The 17,334-nt window shown below is 53.7% G+C and overlaps 5 protein-coding genes across 5 annotated transcripts; 3 read left to right on the forward strand and 2 right to left on the reverse strand.

Moving 5' to 3' along the window:
• Positions 1 to 57: 57 nt before the first annotated feature.
• Positions 58 to 3,990, reverse strand: HER10_EVM0003116 (piwi domain-containing protein). Its single transcript, XM_035472802.1, has 2 exons — positions 3,162 to 3,990; positions 58 to 3,112 (listed from the first exon to the last, which is right to left on the reverse strand). The coding sequence occupies exons 1-2, from the start codon at positions 3,563 to 3,565 to the stop codon at positions 175 to 177; spliced, it is 3,342 nt and encodes a 1,113-aa protein (XP_035329046.1). The 5' UTR covers positions 3,566 to 3,990; the 3' UTR covers positions 58 to 174.
• Positions 3,991 to 5,744: 1,754 nt separating this feature from the next.
• Positions 5,745 to 6,465, reverse strand: HER10_EVM0000081 (cytidine and deoxycytidylate deaminase zinc-binding region; the record flags this gene model as incomplete). Its single annotated transcript, XM_035469876.1, has 1 exon — positions 5,745 to 6,465. Exon 1 carries the CDS (start codon positions 6,279 to 6,281, stop codon positions 5,745 to 5,747), a length of 537 nt encoding a protein of 178 aa, XP_035328716.1. The 5' UTR covers positions 6,282 to 6,465.
• A 178-nt stretch (positions 6,466 to 6,643) lies between these two features.
• HER10_EVM0005332 (DnaJ domain-containing protein) lies at positions 6,644 to 7,683 on the forward strand (the record flags this gene model as incomplete). The annotated part of the gene is made up of 2 exons (XM_035474953.1): positions 6,644 to 6,836; positions 6,896 to 7,683. The coding sequence occupies exons 1-2, from the start codon at positions 6,701 to 6,703 to the stop codon at positions 7,681 to 7,683; spliced, it is 924 nt and encodes a 307-aa protein (XP_035329334.1). The 5' UTR covers positions 6,644 to 6,700.
• A 336-nt stretch (positions 7,684 to 8,019) lies between these two features.
• On the forward strand, positions 8,020 to 9,424 carry HER10_EVM0007282 (glycosyl hydrolase family 81; the record flags this gene model as incomplete). The annotated part of the gene is made up of 2 exons (XM_035476841.1): positions 8,020 to 8,303; positions 8,373 to 9,424. The coding sequence occupies exons 1-2, from the start codon at positions 8,174 to 8,176 to the stop codon at positions 9,422 to 9,424; spliced, it is 1,182 nt and encodes a 393-aa protein (XP_035329588.1). The 5' UTR covers positions 8,020 to 8,173.
• An 819-nt stretch (positions 9,425 to 10,243) lies between these two features.
• On the forward strand, positions 10,244 to 14,184 carry HER10_EVM0011342 (glycosyl hydrolase family 81). The gene is made up of 5 exons (XM_035480775.1): positions 10,244 to 12,637; positions 12,688 to 12,832; positions 12,884 to 13,182; positions 13,240 to 13,753; positions 13,816 to 14,184. The coding sequence occupies exons 1-5, from the start codon at positions 10,979 to 10,981 to the stop codon at positions 13,830 to 13,832; spliced, it is 2,634 nt and encodes an 877-aa protein (XP_035330086.1). The 5' UTR covers positions 10,244 to 10,978; the 3' UTR covers positions 13,833 to 14,184.
• Positions 14,185 to 17,334: the final 3,150 nt, after the last annotated feature.

The raw sequence follows: 17,334 nt of genomic DNA on the forward strand, positions 1-17,334 counted from the left end.
AGAAGGACCTGTTTCCACGAGGATGATATCTTCTACGCGAATACCCGCTGTAATTATCTCTCAAGTCTATTCTAAACACGCCTGCTGCAGAGCGTCTGTTTCCCAATCCTGTCAACAAGCCCTGCTCTCCATGTTGCCCGCTGTCTGATGCAATCGCTTCCAGTACGCCGAGACTCATATGTAGTACATGGTGTCCTTCAAGTTCTCGTGCACGCTGACACTCGAAGTCGACGGAGCGCCAACGGTACTGCCAGTCTCCGACGCTTCCGACGCGTCAAAGTGCTCAGGCCGGTGGACACGAGCTCTCTCGCACACAATGTCTGCGTAGTAGGCCGGGGGGCAGATGCTGACGGCCTTGGTCGCTCGGCCGAACGAGTAGCAGAGGTCGTGGGTGAGCTTCTCCAGATTATCCGCCGCTCTGTCGCCGACACCATACTTATCGCGGAAAATCTCGTCCAAGAGCACCGTGTAGTGAGCCGGACGGGCTGTGCCCTTCAAGGCAGTGTGAGCTGTAAGGAAGAAATCCCAGTAACGCGCTTGAGTGATTCCACGATCGACAACCGTGCCGTTCTTGATGTTGCGCGACTTGGGATCCATGTCAGCTTCCGAGGTCGGATAGAATCGAGTCTGGTGGCGCTTGACAGACACGATGATCGAGATTTTGGGCCTGCGGTTACCGTACATCGCGGTACACGCTTGACGGATCATGGGCAGCTCAATATCGAGAACTTGCGTGAACTGACCCTCAGACACGCCATCACGGTAGATGACGATGAATTCCGGGAGGTTGCCCTTGTTGTGCGCTCTCCAGAGCTCGAGGCGACGCTTGAAATGGGTGACCAGCTCGTTACCAAGCATTTCCTGGCGACTGTCCTGTTCCCAAGCGACGCCCGGCCATTGACCCATGTCCTTGTCAACGCTGGCGACCAAGCCGACCAGACTGGGTGCGAAATTCTTGTCATTTGGCATGTTGGTCGGGTGAGTGACGTCGTAGCCAACGATCATTGTCTTCCCCTGGTTGACAATGTCAATAGGATCCTTGACGATGTGGTTGACACCACCATTCTTCAGATTCCATTTGAGGCCGACATTGGCGTAGGTCTGCTTGTTGTCCTTCATGAAGGTTTTCTCCACAACGCACACTGAGTGGAAGCCGAATTTTGTGTCTGCAAGCTTCTTGACTTTGCCGTACAATGCGGTATCCTGCCTAGGAAGGACGACGAGGACGAAGACACCCTTGGTCTGTTGCTGAAGGCGCTGGTCTATATACGCGAAGTAACTTTCGATTGTGCCCAGATTGTCGTCAATCTCGCGCTGACGGTCTTCAAGCGGAAGAGGTTCCGCCGAGATGCTCATGCCGCTTATCTTGAGGAACTCAACGAAGTTGCCGACGATGCGACGCACGTCACTGAACTGGTTCCTCGAGTAGCGGTCTTTGATGCGCACCCACGTCCACTTACCAATGTTGGGTCCCGGCTTGGCAAACTTGACTTCAACCATGTTCCACGAGCCCTTTGAAGTGGTGACGTTCCTGTTCGCATACGCGATGTTAGGCGCAATCAGCTCGCGGCCGTGGACGGTCAAGAGATTCTTGTCCACCTTGAGGCCAAAGTCCTTGACAACCTCGCTGTCGAGGCCCAAAGCTTTGCAGCTGTCGAAAGTGAGGGAGACGGCGTTGCTGAAGGGGGATCGACAAGCAAAGTTGAGCATCTCTGTCGTCTCCTGGCCGTTGAGCTTTGCGCGAACAGCTTGGCCGGCAATGATGGTGCACTGCTCAGCGGGGAAGAATGTCGGCTTTTCGCGGGTTCCAAGGTTGACGAGGGGTAGGGAGAGATCGGGAGCTGTGCCGTACTTCCAAGTCCAATATTGCTCGACTGTGTACATGCCTGGCGGTCTGTTGTTCATCACAGTCTTTTGACCGTCTGCTGGTTCCATCCTGAAGGACACCTGGCGAGGGCCACCGTAGTGCCATGGATCCGCAATTTTAGCATCGTTGCTTCTGAGGTCTCCCCTGTATGCAAGGCCGAGGATCGTCTTCTTACGGGTGATCTCTTGGCCCTTTGCATCCTTGAACTTGATCTCGACGCGAGTGCGAGCCAGAAACTTGGACAAGGTGCGAAGTCTGATGATGTTCCGTGTAGCATCAGCAGGGCTCCTTTGGAAGACATCGACCTGAGACCAAAGACAAAGGTCGCGAATACTGACGGGCATCTTGAAGACACCATGGGTGACGTTGACGTTCAAGAGCATTGATCCTGTTCCCAGTTTCACGCTCTGGAAGTACCCTCTAATAGCTGTGAGAGGATCCTGATAACCAAGCTGGTGACTGGTAGATCCTTGACCCCAAGGAAAGAACCGGCCCTTGCCAATAGCAGTGACCTGGTCGTTCTTACGGGCAGTGTAGCCGAGAATGACACCGAGAGCGTCAACAGAGGCTGCAAACCTAGGAAAGTTGGCTTCTTGCGGGTCGCTCTTGTCGACCATGGTCTGAAGATACTCCTTCATTTCCTTCAACGGAGCTGCTGTTTCGCCAACGACCTTCACTAGGTAGCTCTCCGACCTGTCGGAATTCTCCTGCCTGAAGATGACCTTGATGGGGTTGACGGCCAGCTTGAGCTTCTTCAGAGAGATGAGCTGGCTTTTGAACTCGGTGGCGAGAATGGCGTTTGGCTCAAGGTTCTTCAACTCTTCGAGAGCAGCTTGCAGAATGATCTTCAACTTGCGAGCCGGGATGGAAGATGGAGGGCCATCGCTGCCGCCACCGCCGCTACTGCTGCCACCACCTCCAGGCTGGGCCTTCTCCTTTCCCTTGCCCTTGCCCTTGGGCGTAGACTCCTTCTCCTGAGCTTCGCCCTTGCGGACTTCAAGGTTGTACCGCCAAACGGCGTCAGGGTTGACGGTGAGGTGGAAGTAGTTGGCCCACAGGATGACCTTTTTGCCTTTGGTGCCGTAGGCAGGGCGACGGGGCATGAGTGCGCCCGCGTTCGCTTCAGTGAGCGTCATCGAGCTCATCTTCTTGAAGAGGTCGGCGTCCTTAGACTGGTGATCCTTGACGATGCGATTCTCGAGCTCGGTTGTGCCGCGATCGGGTTGGGGAATTGGCTTGTTCTGACTGCTGAGAGTTAGCCGAACTGTAGCGATGGCTGTGATCTTGAACGTACCCGAAGAATTGAGACTCATTCTCGAATGGATCTCTGAAGCCGCCGTAACCACCTCGTCCACCGCGGTCCGAGCCGCCTCGTCCTCCCCGATCACCCCGGAAGCCACCACCACCCCGATCACCTCGAAAGCCACCACCACCACGGTCACCTCGGAAGCCACCACCACGGCCACCACGATCACCTCCAGGACCGCCACCACGGCCGCCGCGGTCTCCTCTAAAGCCGCCACGTCCGCCGCCTCGGTCACCACGGAAGCCGCCGCCATCGCCGCCACCTCGGGGTTGGAAGTCACCGCCTCCACGTCCTCCTCCACCGCGACCACCACGATCTCCACCACGGCCCCCACGATCTCCTCCCCGGCCGCCACGGCCACCGCCCCGGCCACCACGTCCAGAGTCAGCCATTGAATAGGTGAAGGGATGTTCAGTAAAGCTGAAGCTAGATGACAGATCAGTTACAAGTTCAATTGAGGTGGCACGAACTGTGGGAGCGTTACTTACTGAACGAGACTGTATTCGGATATTCCTTGGGTTACTTATGTGCCCTGCGTCGTCAATGTGTACAGGCGGAAGGGCCCAGGTCAAGTATGCTTTCAGGGAAAAAAGCACATTTGGCATCGGCCAGCGAGTGGCATGCCAAACGAGAATGTGCAATGATTTGGCCAAAGGCGAATTAATGCAAAGCGGAAGATGTGTGACAAACGATGAAAGTACTGAAGGCAACCGACGCGGGAGGCCGTCAAAGGTAAAACAAAAAATCAAGGTATCAAAAGCTACTCAGCTGATGATATTGGGTCGAAGGTGTCGCATTAGTCCTGAGTGAAAGATGGGATGGGATGGGTGAGGGTAGGTAGGTAGTGGATCTCGGTCCTGGTTAGAAGGCGGCGGGTATCCTTGTGTGTCTGAAGTGGGGCACAGCACCAGAGAAAGTCAAAAAAGGGTCCTTCCTGCTCCTTCACAACGGTACTTGGGATTCTGGGGTAGCTTCGAAAGAGCTACTGCCTAAGGTGAAGGTCACTGTGGTGCAAGAAGAGGCACAATCAGGGTGGCAGGCAGTTTCGTAGCTTCCCACTGTTGTGAGAGCTACTGCAGATTAATATGGATGATTTGTCTGAGGCAAACCCAACTGACAATGCCCAAGCTGGAGTTTGCACAGGGACGTAATGCAATCGTTGGAAACCGTCATTGGGACCTATTATTGGTGTCTATCAACCTATCAAAGAACTTGAACTACTACCTAGGTATGATAAAAGTACTATGTGCGACGCAGCATCAAAGTGTAAAAATGGCGGGGGAGGATGGCCTCCTTTGCCCAAGCACCAACGTCTGCTTGAAGCCCGCAACCAGCTGTCTTCCTCTCATTGCTTCCCATGTGGCTCAGCCAACGCCCTGGCATACTACCGGTGTATGCACAAACCCAGGATAACCAGGGGCACTCCCGATTGGTTGAATGCGTTTCATCAGCTTCAAGTACACACGAGATGGTTGCAAAAGCACACCCGCACCAGTCGATAGACTGCCTGCCAGGTGTACGTAGTATGGCTCATGACTAAGCGGACCAGTACAGACCAACCTCGTCTCAACCCACGGCCATGACTATCTCAGGATGTAAAGACACAATGCCTGGCGGAATGGACGCAACTCTTTTCTTACTTTGCCGATGCTTGCCTACCAATAGATGCGTGTGTTTTGCTGTTCTGAACGTCGTTGAGGATGCAGTCAAGCCCAAGACTGCGGGCGAGGTCAAGCCAACGTAAAAAGCAAACAGGAGCGGTGTGTATCTGCACAGCAGGGAAGCAAAAGCAAATGGAGTGCCTACCAGAGTGAGGGGTGCAACCATTTGGTTCGCAATCGACGACTGGCCGGACCAGAAACACCGGGAAGGCGGAGATGTGGCTGCTGATTGTCCATGTCATCAAGCCTTTCGCTCTGCTATGGCCCTTGCCATGCTTCCGGCGGAAGCCTTGTGCTATCAACCCAAGAAAGCGTGTTATTGCAGGCGTTGTCCTAACACAAAGCCCATGGTTTTCCAGCTAGGATAACATACTATCGCTATCGAAGGAGGGCATCATTGCAGGCCAGTGTTTGGGATGGGAGCGGCTGAGAAAGGACCTTGCAGCGGTTACCGGGCCCGATTAACTACGTTGGAGATCCACCGCAGGTTAAGTGCATACATCAAGATGTTTGAAGCTACCTGGTGTGCCTAGGTAGATGGGTAGGTAGGTGCCCAATGACCACAACTACCAACGCCTCAAGTAATTGAGCTCAGTCAGCGAAAGCGTAGAGCGTTACACGACCTCAACATGAGGAGGCACAAGAGTAAAGTATGCAGCTTGGAGGATCACTGCAAAGCGTTTGGATTTTGCAATGATGCCCTCTCCCTATTTTCCTCTCAACACCGCAAACGCCCTCGTTGTAAACGCAGTTAGAAACAACTTGTGAAAGGCAGTTTGTCGTCACCCCACGTTGCGCACCCTTGCATGACAGCGGACCACCGCATACGCCAGCATTGGCGGCAGCCCACCGGCGATATGGAAGCATCAAGCAAACACGCAACCAAATCATCATTGATCTCAGCCCGTCGCTATTGGGCAGGCTTGACGTGGCCCGCCGTAGCCACCTTGAGAATTTCGCCTTCGAGCCCCTTAATGTGCACGAAATCGACACCCGCCCTTTCGAGCGCGCTCCGTCCGGTATTATCCTTGACGAACTTTTCCGGCTCCTGAACACCAACGTAGACGGTCTTGATGAAAGACCGCAGTTGCAGGATCCTCTTGGTACAGGGCAGGTTGCCGCTGAGCCTCGTCGAACACGGTTCCATGGTTGTGTAGAGTACCAGAGGCGTCTTGATGACGGAGCCCAGCTCCTCTTCGGTAACGTCGTGCTGTTGGGCCAGCTTCATAAAGCAGCATTGCTCGGCGTGCGTGTTACCTGGCAGCTCCAACGTGTAACCCGTCGAGACGACTGTATTGGTGGCGGGGTTGACGAGGGCCGCTCCCACTCTGTAATTTGTTGGCTTCGGTGGTGACTGCTTTGCCAGCGAGAGCGCATATTGGAGGTACCCCGCGTGATCACCTGGCGCTATCGGTGCTGGCTGAATGTCCTCAATCTCTGATGCCATTTTCAATATCTTCGCCGCAAGTTGTCCCGCTTATTTTGGATGCGATGTGAGAAGTGAGAAAATCTGGAATTACCGAATGATTTGGGACGAGTTTCCAATGCAAGACGAATTGAGCTGGAATGGACTCTAACATGAGATTGAATAGTTACAAAAAGTAGCTTTCATCCGTGAGCCAGTCATCGTGGGAGGGGCAGAGGGGCAGGGAATGAAGCTCTTGCCTCAGCTCAGCGCATCGGTGCCGCAAGCCCCGGTTCGCCGACTTGCTTGACGCACGGACCACTAGGTAATCGACCGGGTGCTTGAACGCATGCGCCCCACCACTTTAGCAGGCGCGTCTTCACGAGCTTGAGCGCGTCGCAGAGCTCTGAGAGCTTTCTGTCTATCATCAACCCAACATTTACGTCTCCACAGCCTTCACAATGTCATCCCCAGACGAACTCGTTGACGACAGTCCCCCTGAAATCGATCCCTATGAGATTTTGGGACTCGAACGCGAGGCTACACCGGACCAGGTCAAGTCCGCATACCGGAAAGCAGCACTCAAGAACCACCCAGGTAAGAGGGAGCCGGCCAAAGGTCATCGTGGGACATGATTAACATTACTTCTCGCATAGACAAGGTCTCCGATGACCAAAGAGATGAGGCGAAGGAAAAGTTCCAGGCCATCGCTTTCGCGTACGCCATTCTCTCTGACCCGGCACGACGCAAGCGATACGACACAACCGGCTCGACGTCCGAGTCCATTATCGACTCGGAAGGCTTCAACTGGTCCGACTACTACCGCGAGCAATTCCAGGATGCGATCTCTGCAGAAGCCATCGAAAAGTTTGCCAAGAAGTACAAGGGCTCCGATGAGGAGAAGGACGACGTCTTGATCGCCTACGAAAACTCCAAGGGCGACATGGACGGGATCTACGAATCGGTCATGCTGAGCGACGTGCTCGAGGACGACGAACGGTTCCGCCAGATCATCGACCAAGCTATTGCCAGCGAAGATGTCCAGGCATACAAGCGGTACACAAAGGAGAGCAAGCTGTCAAAAGCGGCTCGCGTCAAGGCAGCAAAGGGCGAGGCGGACGAGGCCGAGGAGTACGCCAAAGAGCTTGGAGTTCACGATAAGCTCTTTGGCGACAAGAAGGGCAAGGGGAAGAAGAAGGGCAAGGATAGCGGAGAGGCCGATTTGGCCGCGCTCATCAAGGGCAACCAGCAAAAACGTGCCGGGTTTCTGGACGATCTCGCTGCCAAGTATGGAGCCACCAGCCAGCCTAAGAAGGGCAAGAAGAGGGTTGTGGAGGAGGAAGAGCCGTCAGAAGAAGCTTTTCAGGCTGCAGCTGCACGGCTGAAGAAGCCAAAGGCGGATGAAAGCAAATCTGCCAAAGCGGGAAGAAGATCGAAGCGGTAAAACATGGTGTTTCTGGATCGGCGTCTAAGGCTTGGGGTTAATCGGCAAGGATACGGAATCTTGGTATGGGATTCAATCGGATGAATGAAATAAATATTTCTGAACTTCAAAGGAGACTTTTTCACGTTCTCACGATCATGTTCGATGACTTCCAACTTTCCGGGAGGTGATAATGCTTTACTTTGACGGTAGCACTATTTGGCTCATGTCACCAAGGTACCTTAGTTGGTAGGCAGCAATAGCGCCACAATGCGGGGCACTCAGCACTGCAGTCGCTAAAACGTCCCCAGGTCAACCACCAAAGTTTACTTTTCCCCCAAGAACGGAATCTTCCAGTATCACATACCTACATGTTTCTAACGCGACGCGCTTTTCGGAGCCTCAGAACGGCCGACTGCTCCCATCCGAGGTGACCTGCAGCTGACTATCACGACATTTCACGGTCTGGTCTGGGTCGAGGATGCCCAAGTGATCCTTAACCAACAATGCCATGACGAGCGATGTATCAATAGGCGGCCTCTATCCGCAGTACTGCCTGCAACTCTCCCCAACCTTCAACACATGGTGCCTCATGCAGGCATCCGACGTCCACGCCCTGAAAACCGTGCCTGAATATGAAGGTAAACTTGCCGCAACCATGCGCGCAGTATCTGTGGCCCCACAGGCTGACGAGTGAATGCATTTTGCAGTTCAAAACTTCTACTTCTACAAGAATCTGCCTATCAAATGGGCACGCATCGTCGGCATTGTCGTGGCCGTGGACGACTTCCCGGGCCGGCGCATCTACACGGTTGACGACAGCAGCGGGGCCTGCATCGAATGCACAGTCGCGACAAAGACACCGCCGGCCGACAAAAACGTCGAAGCCAACGGGTGGTTCACCAAACGACCGCAGCCGCAGCCTCCTGCCGACTGTGTCGACGTAGATGTCGGCACCGTCATCGACATCAAGGGAGGGCTGACTATGTTCCGCGAGGAGATGCAGATCAAGATTGAAAAGGTCAAGATCCTGCGGTCCACGGAGGAAGAAGTGGCGCTGTGGGAGAAGCGCACGCGGTTTCGGAACGAGGTGCTTCAGCCGCCGTGGGTGCTTGGTGAGAGGCAGATTCGGAAGTGTAAGAAGGAAGGGATGAGGGATGCCGAGAGCGAGGAGAGGAAGCGCAAGAGGGAGAGGAGGCGCGAGGAGAGGAAGAAGGAGGAAGAGGAGATGCGGCGCAAGACTGAGGCTGCCGAGGCGGCGGCTGCGCAGGAAAACCGGTACCATGCATACAAGTTGAAGAAGGGAGTCGCATCGCGGCCGATGGTACAGACCAGCCAGGCCTTGACGGCAGTTACAACTACAGCTGCGTCTGCACCTGTCGTGGAGGACCAATACCGTGCCTACAAGTTGAGGAAAGGAGACGGATCGCGCCCGATTGCGCATGCTGGCCAAGTCATCCCGGCGGTACCGGCTGAGGCTACGGTTGCGCCGGCCGTGGACGACCGTTTCCGAGCCTACAGTCTGAAGCGGGGGCACTCAACCCAAGAACAGCAGCCACAACGCATCACAAGGCCGGCCCCGGTTCCGGCCGCGGAAGACCCTTATACAGCCTACAAGATCAAGAAAGGAGGAGACAATCGGCCGGTTATTAGGCCAGATGCTACGGCTATTGACACCGCTGCTGCTGAGGCCGTGGAAGATCGGTATCGCATTTACAAGGTGGGCAGGTCTGGGGCTAACAGCCTAGAGAAGAAAAGATGAGACTATGCAAGGGAAGCAACATTCTCTTGGTTTCTGATATACGGTTCATTATAGGCGCTTGGGGCGCTTAGGAGTAGACTTGCTTTCGATACCCGCGATTGGCTCTGAGAATTCAATTGACTACTGTTACTATCCATTATATGATGCAGACTACACTTCCGACACCATCTTTCGCCTGACGCTACCTTCATCGAATTGTACAGTTCATCTGCACATGTTCCAGTTCACAACAGCAAGCCAAGTGTGGTCACTGACATTCGCCAAGATGGCGCCAAGGATTCCCCCAAGATGATATTGCCTGGTGACAGGCAGAAGGAGCTGGTTACACCGAGAAGAAGCAACCTCTCGTCTCCAATGTGTCAGCAAACGGCATCTTCTGACCACAGTCGTCAACCTCAGCTCAACATCTGCTCTCGCAGCAATGGCCTGTAGTTGCAGTTACCACCCCGATCCAGGTGCTCAAAAGTCAGCGATGCCATTACTCTTACGTCACTGGCCCGAGTGTCTCGCTAAAGGCAAAGAGAGGGACGACGAGATGCCCCTCCATGGCTTTGGTCCCTGGAGATGGAAGACATTCTCCTTGCCCAACGGGTCTCAATTATACGTGCATACCATCGTATTCGAGGCCAAGTGACCTGTTGCTCTGTCAATTGCACCGGTCATTTTTGCCAATATTGGCTGATTTCCCCTCCCTTCTCGGACTGTCAAGCGGCAGCTTGGATGCCGAAGAGTCTCCACGCCAAGGGCAGGCACGCGTCAGCCAAAGAGGGTCGTTTCGTTTGGGTGCTGCATTAATCGTGCGTACTTAACCTCATGAGTCGAAACTCCCCATCGCAACATCTCTCTCCAATTGCGCTTGCCAGAAAAAGACTCAAGACCGCCTAGTTGAACCAGTACACATACCTACCTTGTCTTTATCTTACTTGCTGGTCTTTTTGCGGCTGCATCGCGTCTTGTCACCCAACGCAGTCGTCAGACCATTGCCAGTGCCGCTGTTGCCAGCCACAACATCATCGTCGCTTCATCAGCTCTTGGCCAAAGACTCAAAAGCCTCTGCTGCCATCAAGACACGGCCACCACCGACGCCTGACTGTCTTGACTGATCGCGATTCCTCAGTGCCTAGCATCTCATTCTACCTCATCACCCGGCTCTCATCGCTCTGTACCTAGACCGAGTTCCCCGGCAAGCCGCTCTGCATTCCTAACCAGGTGAGACCTATCCATTGTTTCTGGAACCCGTACATTCCTTTCACAGTCTTCGCCCATACGTTGCGCGGTAACGCTGCAAATCTTAACGTTCTGGACTGCGGCAATCCCACTCGTGGGCTTACAACTATCGGTTCGCCGAGGACTGTCCATTGTTGATGTGTGGCTGCTTTCACCATGGCACCTGTTTATATGAAGTTGGGGCACCGCTCCTATACTACCTCATGCAGAATTGAGGAACTTCTCTCCCTGCCACGCGCTACCTAACGTACCCCCAAAAGCCAGAAACAGGCTTGAACATCCTCTACAACCTCATACCAACACGATAAGATCATTGCCTCCCCCGCAATGGCGGGTTTTCATAAGAAAATGGGGATCCTCAGGCTAACTTTGATACAGGTCCTCCTCTGCGAGAACGCACTCGCCCTATTTCACCAGCAACACGTTCGCCTTCACGATACGCACCCAGATTCGGTGTCTCTTGGCCAATTGAACGTCCGGGCTTTACTCCTCGATAGTCGTGATATAGCTTGCCTGACAGAGACGGCGAACGTTACCGTAACAGTCAGGGCCACAAAGGGATCACAGCAAACATCGGCACCAGTATTGGATAATTCCCAGGTTGGCAACGTCGTCACCAGCGCCGAAGCTAGCGGAACAGTAGTGATCTTGCCATCTCTGACCAACACAGCGCCTCAAACTTCTGGATACGTTGCGACTGGTCTCACTGCATCGGGCAAGGTTACGTCTTGCCCTCTTATGTCAAACCCTATTCCGACGCCTTCATCTCTCATCGACACAGCCGCGCCTGCTACTTCAGTTGCACCACTTCCATCCGCACCAATGCCTTCCGGAGACATCTTTTCCGAGCCCATTGGTACCGGGGCGCCTCCAGGCACCATCTCTGCCCGCAGTGATCATCCGGTTCCGAGAAAGGGCATCACCTCGACCTCGCCGCTTCAGACAAACAAGTTTTACTCCAACTTCTTCCTAGGGGACCAGACGGCGCCGACGTACACCTATCCTTACGGCATAGCATGGGGGGCAGGACGAGGGGCCGCTGCCAGCTACGGCATGACTATTTCCCACATCGAAGCGAGCCAGCGTGTCTTTGGCCCGACCAAGGCAGACTCTGGAGCTGCGTCTTATTTCATCAATCCGGTAGGTATTCAATCGATGGTAATCAGCGCTCAGGAGCTCGGGTCGGACACCGCGGTGGGAATCGACAGCGTCACGGCCTTCTCTGCGACAATTCACCTAAAGCCGAACGCCCAAGCTGTGCCGGCGGTTTCTTTTCCCCTCGTCCAGGGAATGCCCTTCATCACAGCCCAATATGCCGGCGCCACCCCTGTGATCCGCACGGGAGTCTTCTTCAGGACGGTTACGCGGGTAACGCAGGACCCCAAGGCCGGCGTTGCCAAGTACACTTTCCAGCTCGAAGACGGCAAGATCTGGCGGTTGTACGCATACGCAACCACCGGATCCCAGCTCAACCTGCAGGTTGTCAACAACGGTCTCGCCCAATCAACGCAGCCGTTCTACGGAATCATTCAAGTCGCCAAGGATCCCGGAAACGGAGAGGCACTGCTTGACCAGGCGGCTGGTGTTTACCCCACGACAGTCGCGCTGTCTGGTTCAGTGAGCGGCACCACGGGCTCGTACACGTTCAAGTTTGCCAAAGATGGTCATCCTGATGGCAAGCTGGTCATGTACGCGCTGCCGCATCATGTCTCCTCATTTGACTCTACGACGAGAAACGGCGTTCAGCCCGTTCAGCTCATGACTCCTGCCAAGGGAATTGCGACTGCCGTGTTGGCTGACCAGTGGACGATGCAAGAATCGAACTTGCCTGTTGGCATGGGTTTCGCTCCTTGGAGCCCTGACAAGGGCAGTCTCACCACTCTGTCTGACAATGCCAAAGTCGTGATCCGCGGGATAGCGGTCCAGGAGGTATCCCAGGACATGATGGCTCAGTCTGATCTGGACTCCATGTACTTCAGCGGAAAGGTAAGGCTACTTCAGTTGCCTGTCAAGTATTTTAACTAACTCGCAACTAGGCCTTGGCCAAGTTTGCCATACTGATTATTGTGATCAATGACATTTTGGGCGACCCGGCATTGGCGCAGTCAGGCTTGAACAGACTCAAGGCAGCGTTTGCCACGTTTGCTACCAACAAACAAAAGTACCCGCTGGTATATGAGAGTGAGTTGCGGTTTCTTGAGAGGATGTATACATCCCGCTAACCACACCCAGGCGCTTGGGGAGGTGTTGTGTCTTCGGCAACCTACGTCACGGGCAACGACGGCGCCGACTTTGGCAACACGCAGTACAATGACCACCATTTCCACTACGGCTACCACATTCTTGCAGCCGCAGCCATTGCTCATTTGGACCCGAGCTGGCTGAGTGCGAACAAGGACTATGTGAATGCCCTGGTGCGAGACGTGGCCAACCCCAGTACCCAAGATACCTACTTCCCTACGTGGCGTGCTTTCGACTGGTACCATGGCCACAGTTGGGCCCATGGCCTGTACGCCTCGTACGATGGAAAGGTGAGTTGAACTTTCGCTCAAGGTCTGAAGCGCGTGAATTAACATCACGGACAACAGGACCAAGAATCAAGCTCCGAAGACATGATGCACGCCTATGCCCTCAAGATGTGGGGTGACGCCTCGGGCGACAGCATGCTCTCATCGCGAAGCAACCTCCAGCTCTCCATCATCGCCCGCGCTCTCCAGGACTACTACCTCTACAAGAGCGACAACGTCGTACAGCCACCCCAGTTTATCGGCAACAAGGTGGCCGGCATCCTCTTTGAGAACAAGATTGACCACACGACCTACTTTGGCGCTAACATCGAGTTCATCCAAGGTATTCATATGATTCCCCTCCTCGCGCCCTCGCCCTTTGTCCGCACACCGGCCTTTGTAAAGGAAGAGTGGGACGTGTACTTTAGCAACGGACGCGTCGATACTATCGCGGGCGGCTGGAGGGGTATCATCTATGGAAACCTTGCGACGATTGACGGTAAGACGGCGTGGAACTTCTTCAACAGCTCCAACTTTGATCCTAGCTGGATCGACGGCGGCGCGAGTTTGACGTGGTACTTGACGTATGCAGCTTGTAAGTCTCGATCATACTTCAGCCTTGTCCAAGGAAGCGTGGATACTAACACAATCTCACAGTGATGGGCAGCGTCTAAGACGTTTTTCAACACCTTGCAAGGGAAACACACCAGTCCTAATTCAACACTTACATGACTGGTGGACGGAATGAACGACGTTAAGATTTGGAAGGGCGGCACCATTCGAATTCGGTTTTCTCTTAATTTCTTTTCCCTTATTGCGCGTGGACGAAGTAATGAACGACGAAACAACAACGAGCAACGAAGCATGAAATGAAGAGATGGGAACAACAAAACAAATGTAATGCCTCAATGAAGAAACACGACACGAAACTCCTACGACACACAAATACACACGCCCTACTCCAACAGAACCTAGAATTATATCTTTTTATGACGAAGAATGAAATTTTGCAATTGCCTTTCAGTCTTTGAATACCCATCCTGAGTATCCAAAAGTGAAGAAAAAAGTGCCTGCCAAGTGAATAAATGCCAAGCCTCTCTTTCTCTCATCTCAAGTCGTCAAAGAAACGTTCATCTGTCCTCTGATCATAATGATCTGGCTGATATTATAAGCGACCGTGGTAATATTTCAGACGAAATGAGCCCGCCAAGACACGGCGACCATTCGGACCCCGTTGAATCATGCACATAATGGGTGAACAGATGAAAATATGCAATACAGCCATCCGGTATCCGAAAAAAAAATATGTTGGACAGCTAGCTGAAGAATGCAGGGTCTGCATTTCGCAGCGGTCGTTAAATCAGCCGAGCCTCGTGCGCACCTCACCTGCAGCAGGGCGAGACAGCTAAGCATCCCAAGCCTCAAGGTAAGGTAGCTCAAGCGACGAGCTCGGGGCGTGCAAGCAACAAGGAAAAACACGGCACATGCATTTTTATGATCCACCCCTCCCATCATTGATCAAGCGGGAGAGCAGCCCAGCAGCAGCAGACTGACAAGAAAATCCCAGGGGGGCGGATGGGTTTCTCTTTGGCAGGGCCACGCATGACGCGTCACCCATCCACGTAACACGGGCCCCCGGCTTCTCTAGCTCTTGGGGGGGCAGCGAGGGGTACGAAGTGCGAATGAACGGGAAGAGAAAAAAAGATTGGGGGCCGGAAGGCTAAGCTTTTTGGTCGCCACAATGCTTATTGCAACTGCTGGTTAGAATCAGGCTGCCGGCGGACAAAGTCTTGGTCTAGGTCTCTTGTGCAGAGAAACGATCAGCTTGATCAGCCGGATCTGTATCGGATCTTGGAGTTGCAAAGATGGTGTCGAGATGCCGGTGTCTACTGCCACATAGACATAGCATCCAAACACCGTACGGCGACTTGCGCGCACTTACCGTCAATACTGTGCTCACTTTGGTATATGCGGAGATCGAGCTTCGAGCTTCCACATTCGTGCCAGTTGTCGAGATTCAGAAAATTGTCCTGGGTGTACAGTGGAGGCGAAATTTCGACTTCCCAGGAAGGTCACCAACTTGGCTTGCGATGTTGCTGCATCGCGTCAGAGCAGCAGGCATCTTGTTGTATCAAGAGCCATGTAAGGTAAACTGCCTTGGCCTTATGTCGAAGAAGAGCCAGCAGCTACAAGCGGCCATGGATGCAAGGTCTCGTTGATGACCGTTCTTGTCAAGTCTCTTACCAGCTGCTGCGTGATCCTTACTACTCGGAAGTCGGCACAGCTGGCTCAGGTACGGTGCCTTTCAGCTCGGTTGGGCATTGACTGACAGTGCACCAGAGATGACATCCCGTGTTGGGGCGAGGATATAAGACGAAATTCGAATAGCAAGGTATTCGCGTAACCGTCATGCTTTTTACCAAATCCGCGTTTGGGCGGATGCAGTAATAAAGGCACGGCGACTTGCCCCAAATTTGAATCAATCTGACCCAAGTCCGCTGTGCTGGCACCTTGCTGCTCTGCCAACATCAGTGGATGCAGTCAGCTTAGAAGCTTGAGTGCTGTGGCCGTGTTTGTCTGCCAGGATTTGCCAAGCATGATCATCGTTGGTTGTTTCTATGACGGGTGTCCATGAAGTCGACTTTGAGATCTTCATACAAGCAAGTCTTCGACATTGAGAGAAGCTACTGCTGCTTCTCCTTGCTATTTTAGCCGGCTGGCCAAGCCCTCAAAGCCACGTGCCTCTTACGAAGCACCCTACGCAATAGACAGCAGGTGCTTTGGCATCACCGTATCCGAGAACGTGGCCGGAGTTTAGTGGGGGTTGCTGTGTCTGTCAAATGGATGGTGGTGGCTGTGAATGTGCCAGCGCACGAATTTCGCGTGGAAGCGCGCGCATGAAGCATGGTGTGGAGGATGACTCGGGATTCGGCTGGGAAGTAATATCAATCGGCGACAGGCCAGCCTCCGTGCCCGTCCCCGCAATTCAGAGTTGGGGAAGTAACATCGGAAAGGCTAATGTAGAGCAGCATTCGACTTGAATATTACTGCGAGGCAGACATGCCAAGCTCGAAGACCATGAGTCGGACCGTTAGATCGCAAGGCTGTGTGTGTGTGTGGCAATGAGCATATGAATTCTTTTCGGCTGAGTAAAAGGCCAAGACTGACGATGCTTGGCAACGAGGCTTTAGCGGTGGTGAGGATCACAGTAAAGTGGCAGCGAAGTTTATCGATAACGAATCATGGCGATAAGGGGACCAACGTAAGGGGATTCCTGACGGAAGTAGGCCCCATGTCCGGTCAAGGTTCAAAATGGCATTCAGCGATGGATTGGGGGGTCCGTAGATCGGTGCAGGGGACTCCGAAAGCGAATGGACAGGGCGGACCCCCGCCACCCTCAGCAAGCCAAGGCAAGGCGTTTCGCAGGGCAACCGAAAACAGCATTTGGCCAGAGAGTAGACTCTGGAGCTTGTTTGTCGCCGTCGTTGTCGTTTTGGGTGTAAGATGGAACTCTGGGCGCCCTATCTGAGCCCGAGGTTGTATGGATGCTCTCCGTATTGTGACCGAAATAACTCGGGGGGTTGAATCGAAGCAACAATCTTCAGACGAGCACAGCACTTGGGGTCCCGTTTGACGTTTGGGACAAAGTCGAGGGCGGCGAAAATGGGCCAGCAACTGGGGCTCTGCTACGAATACAGTAGTGCGAGCGTGGTATTGGGTAGCGAGTGTCATGGTGAATAGTGGGCTGGAGCTCGAGCTGTTTGTCGCATATCGTCTGGTCCCCTGAACCGAAAGTCAAGACGAATTCCCTGAGAGTGGGACGGCTTCGTGCCGAGACGAGGAATTGTGGAAAGGCAGTGTCAAGCCAAGACTGAGCTTGATCATTTTTGACTCGAAGGTTTGGAAGGTTGCTGAGGCAATGCGAGGCGGGCGCGCAGCATTGGGTTCGAACAAGATGAGTGTGGGCGACTAACGGGCAACGATAGTGTTTGCGTTTTTTGATAGGGGTTGTCCAACGAATGTATCGATAACGATGGTCTCTCTTCTTTTCGATGCGAGGAGCCGTGTAGCATGTGGATTGTGTTCCTGGTGACGAGGGAATGGAAAGTTGACAGCAGACGATGACGGAAAGCATGGGAGCTATCGGTAGCGTGATGGATAGCAGGTACGGAGTAC

This window comes from Colletotrichum scovillei, assembly GCF_011075155.1.
Source record: "Colletotrichum scovillei strain TJNH1 chromosome Unknown Contig00009, whole genome shotgun sequence".
Classification (NCBI taxonomy): domain Eukaryota; kingdom Fungi; phylum Ascomycota; class Sordariomycetes; order Glomerellales; family Glomerellaceae; genus Colletotrichum; species Colletotrichum scovillei.

What these genes read in the sequence shown, in the direction of transcription:
- HER10_EVM0003116 (XM_035472802.1), bottom strand. Translation starts at nt 3,565, where the DNA reads ATGGCTGACTCTGGACGTGGTGGCCGGGGCGGTGGCCGTGGCGGCCGG. An exon ending in AATGAGTCTCAATTCTTCGG is followed by an intron (nt 3,113 to 3,161) that starts GTACGTTCAAGA and finishes AACTCTCAGCAG; the next exon opens with TCAGAACAAGCCAATTCCCC.
- HER10_EVM0011342 (XM_035480775.1), top strand. Translation starts at nt 10,979, where the DNA reads ATGGCGGGTTTTCATAAGAAAATGGGGATCCTCAGGCTAACTTTGATA. An exon ending in CCATGTACTTCAGCGGAAAG is followed by an intron (nt 12,638 to 12,687) that starts GTAAGGCTACTT and finishes ACTCGCAACTAG; the next exon opens with GCCTTGGCCAAGTTTGCCAT. An exon ending in GTACCCGCTGGTATATGAGA is followed by an intron (nt 12,833 to 12,883) that starts GTGAGTTGCGGT and finishes AACCACACCCAG; the next exon opens with GCGCTTGGGGAGGTGTTGTG.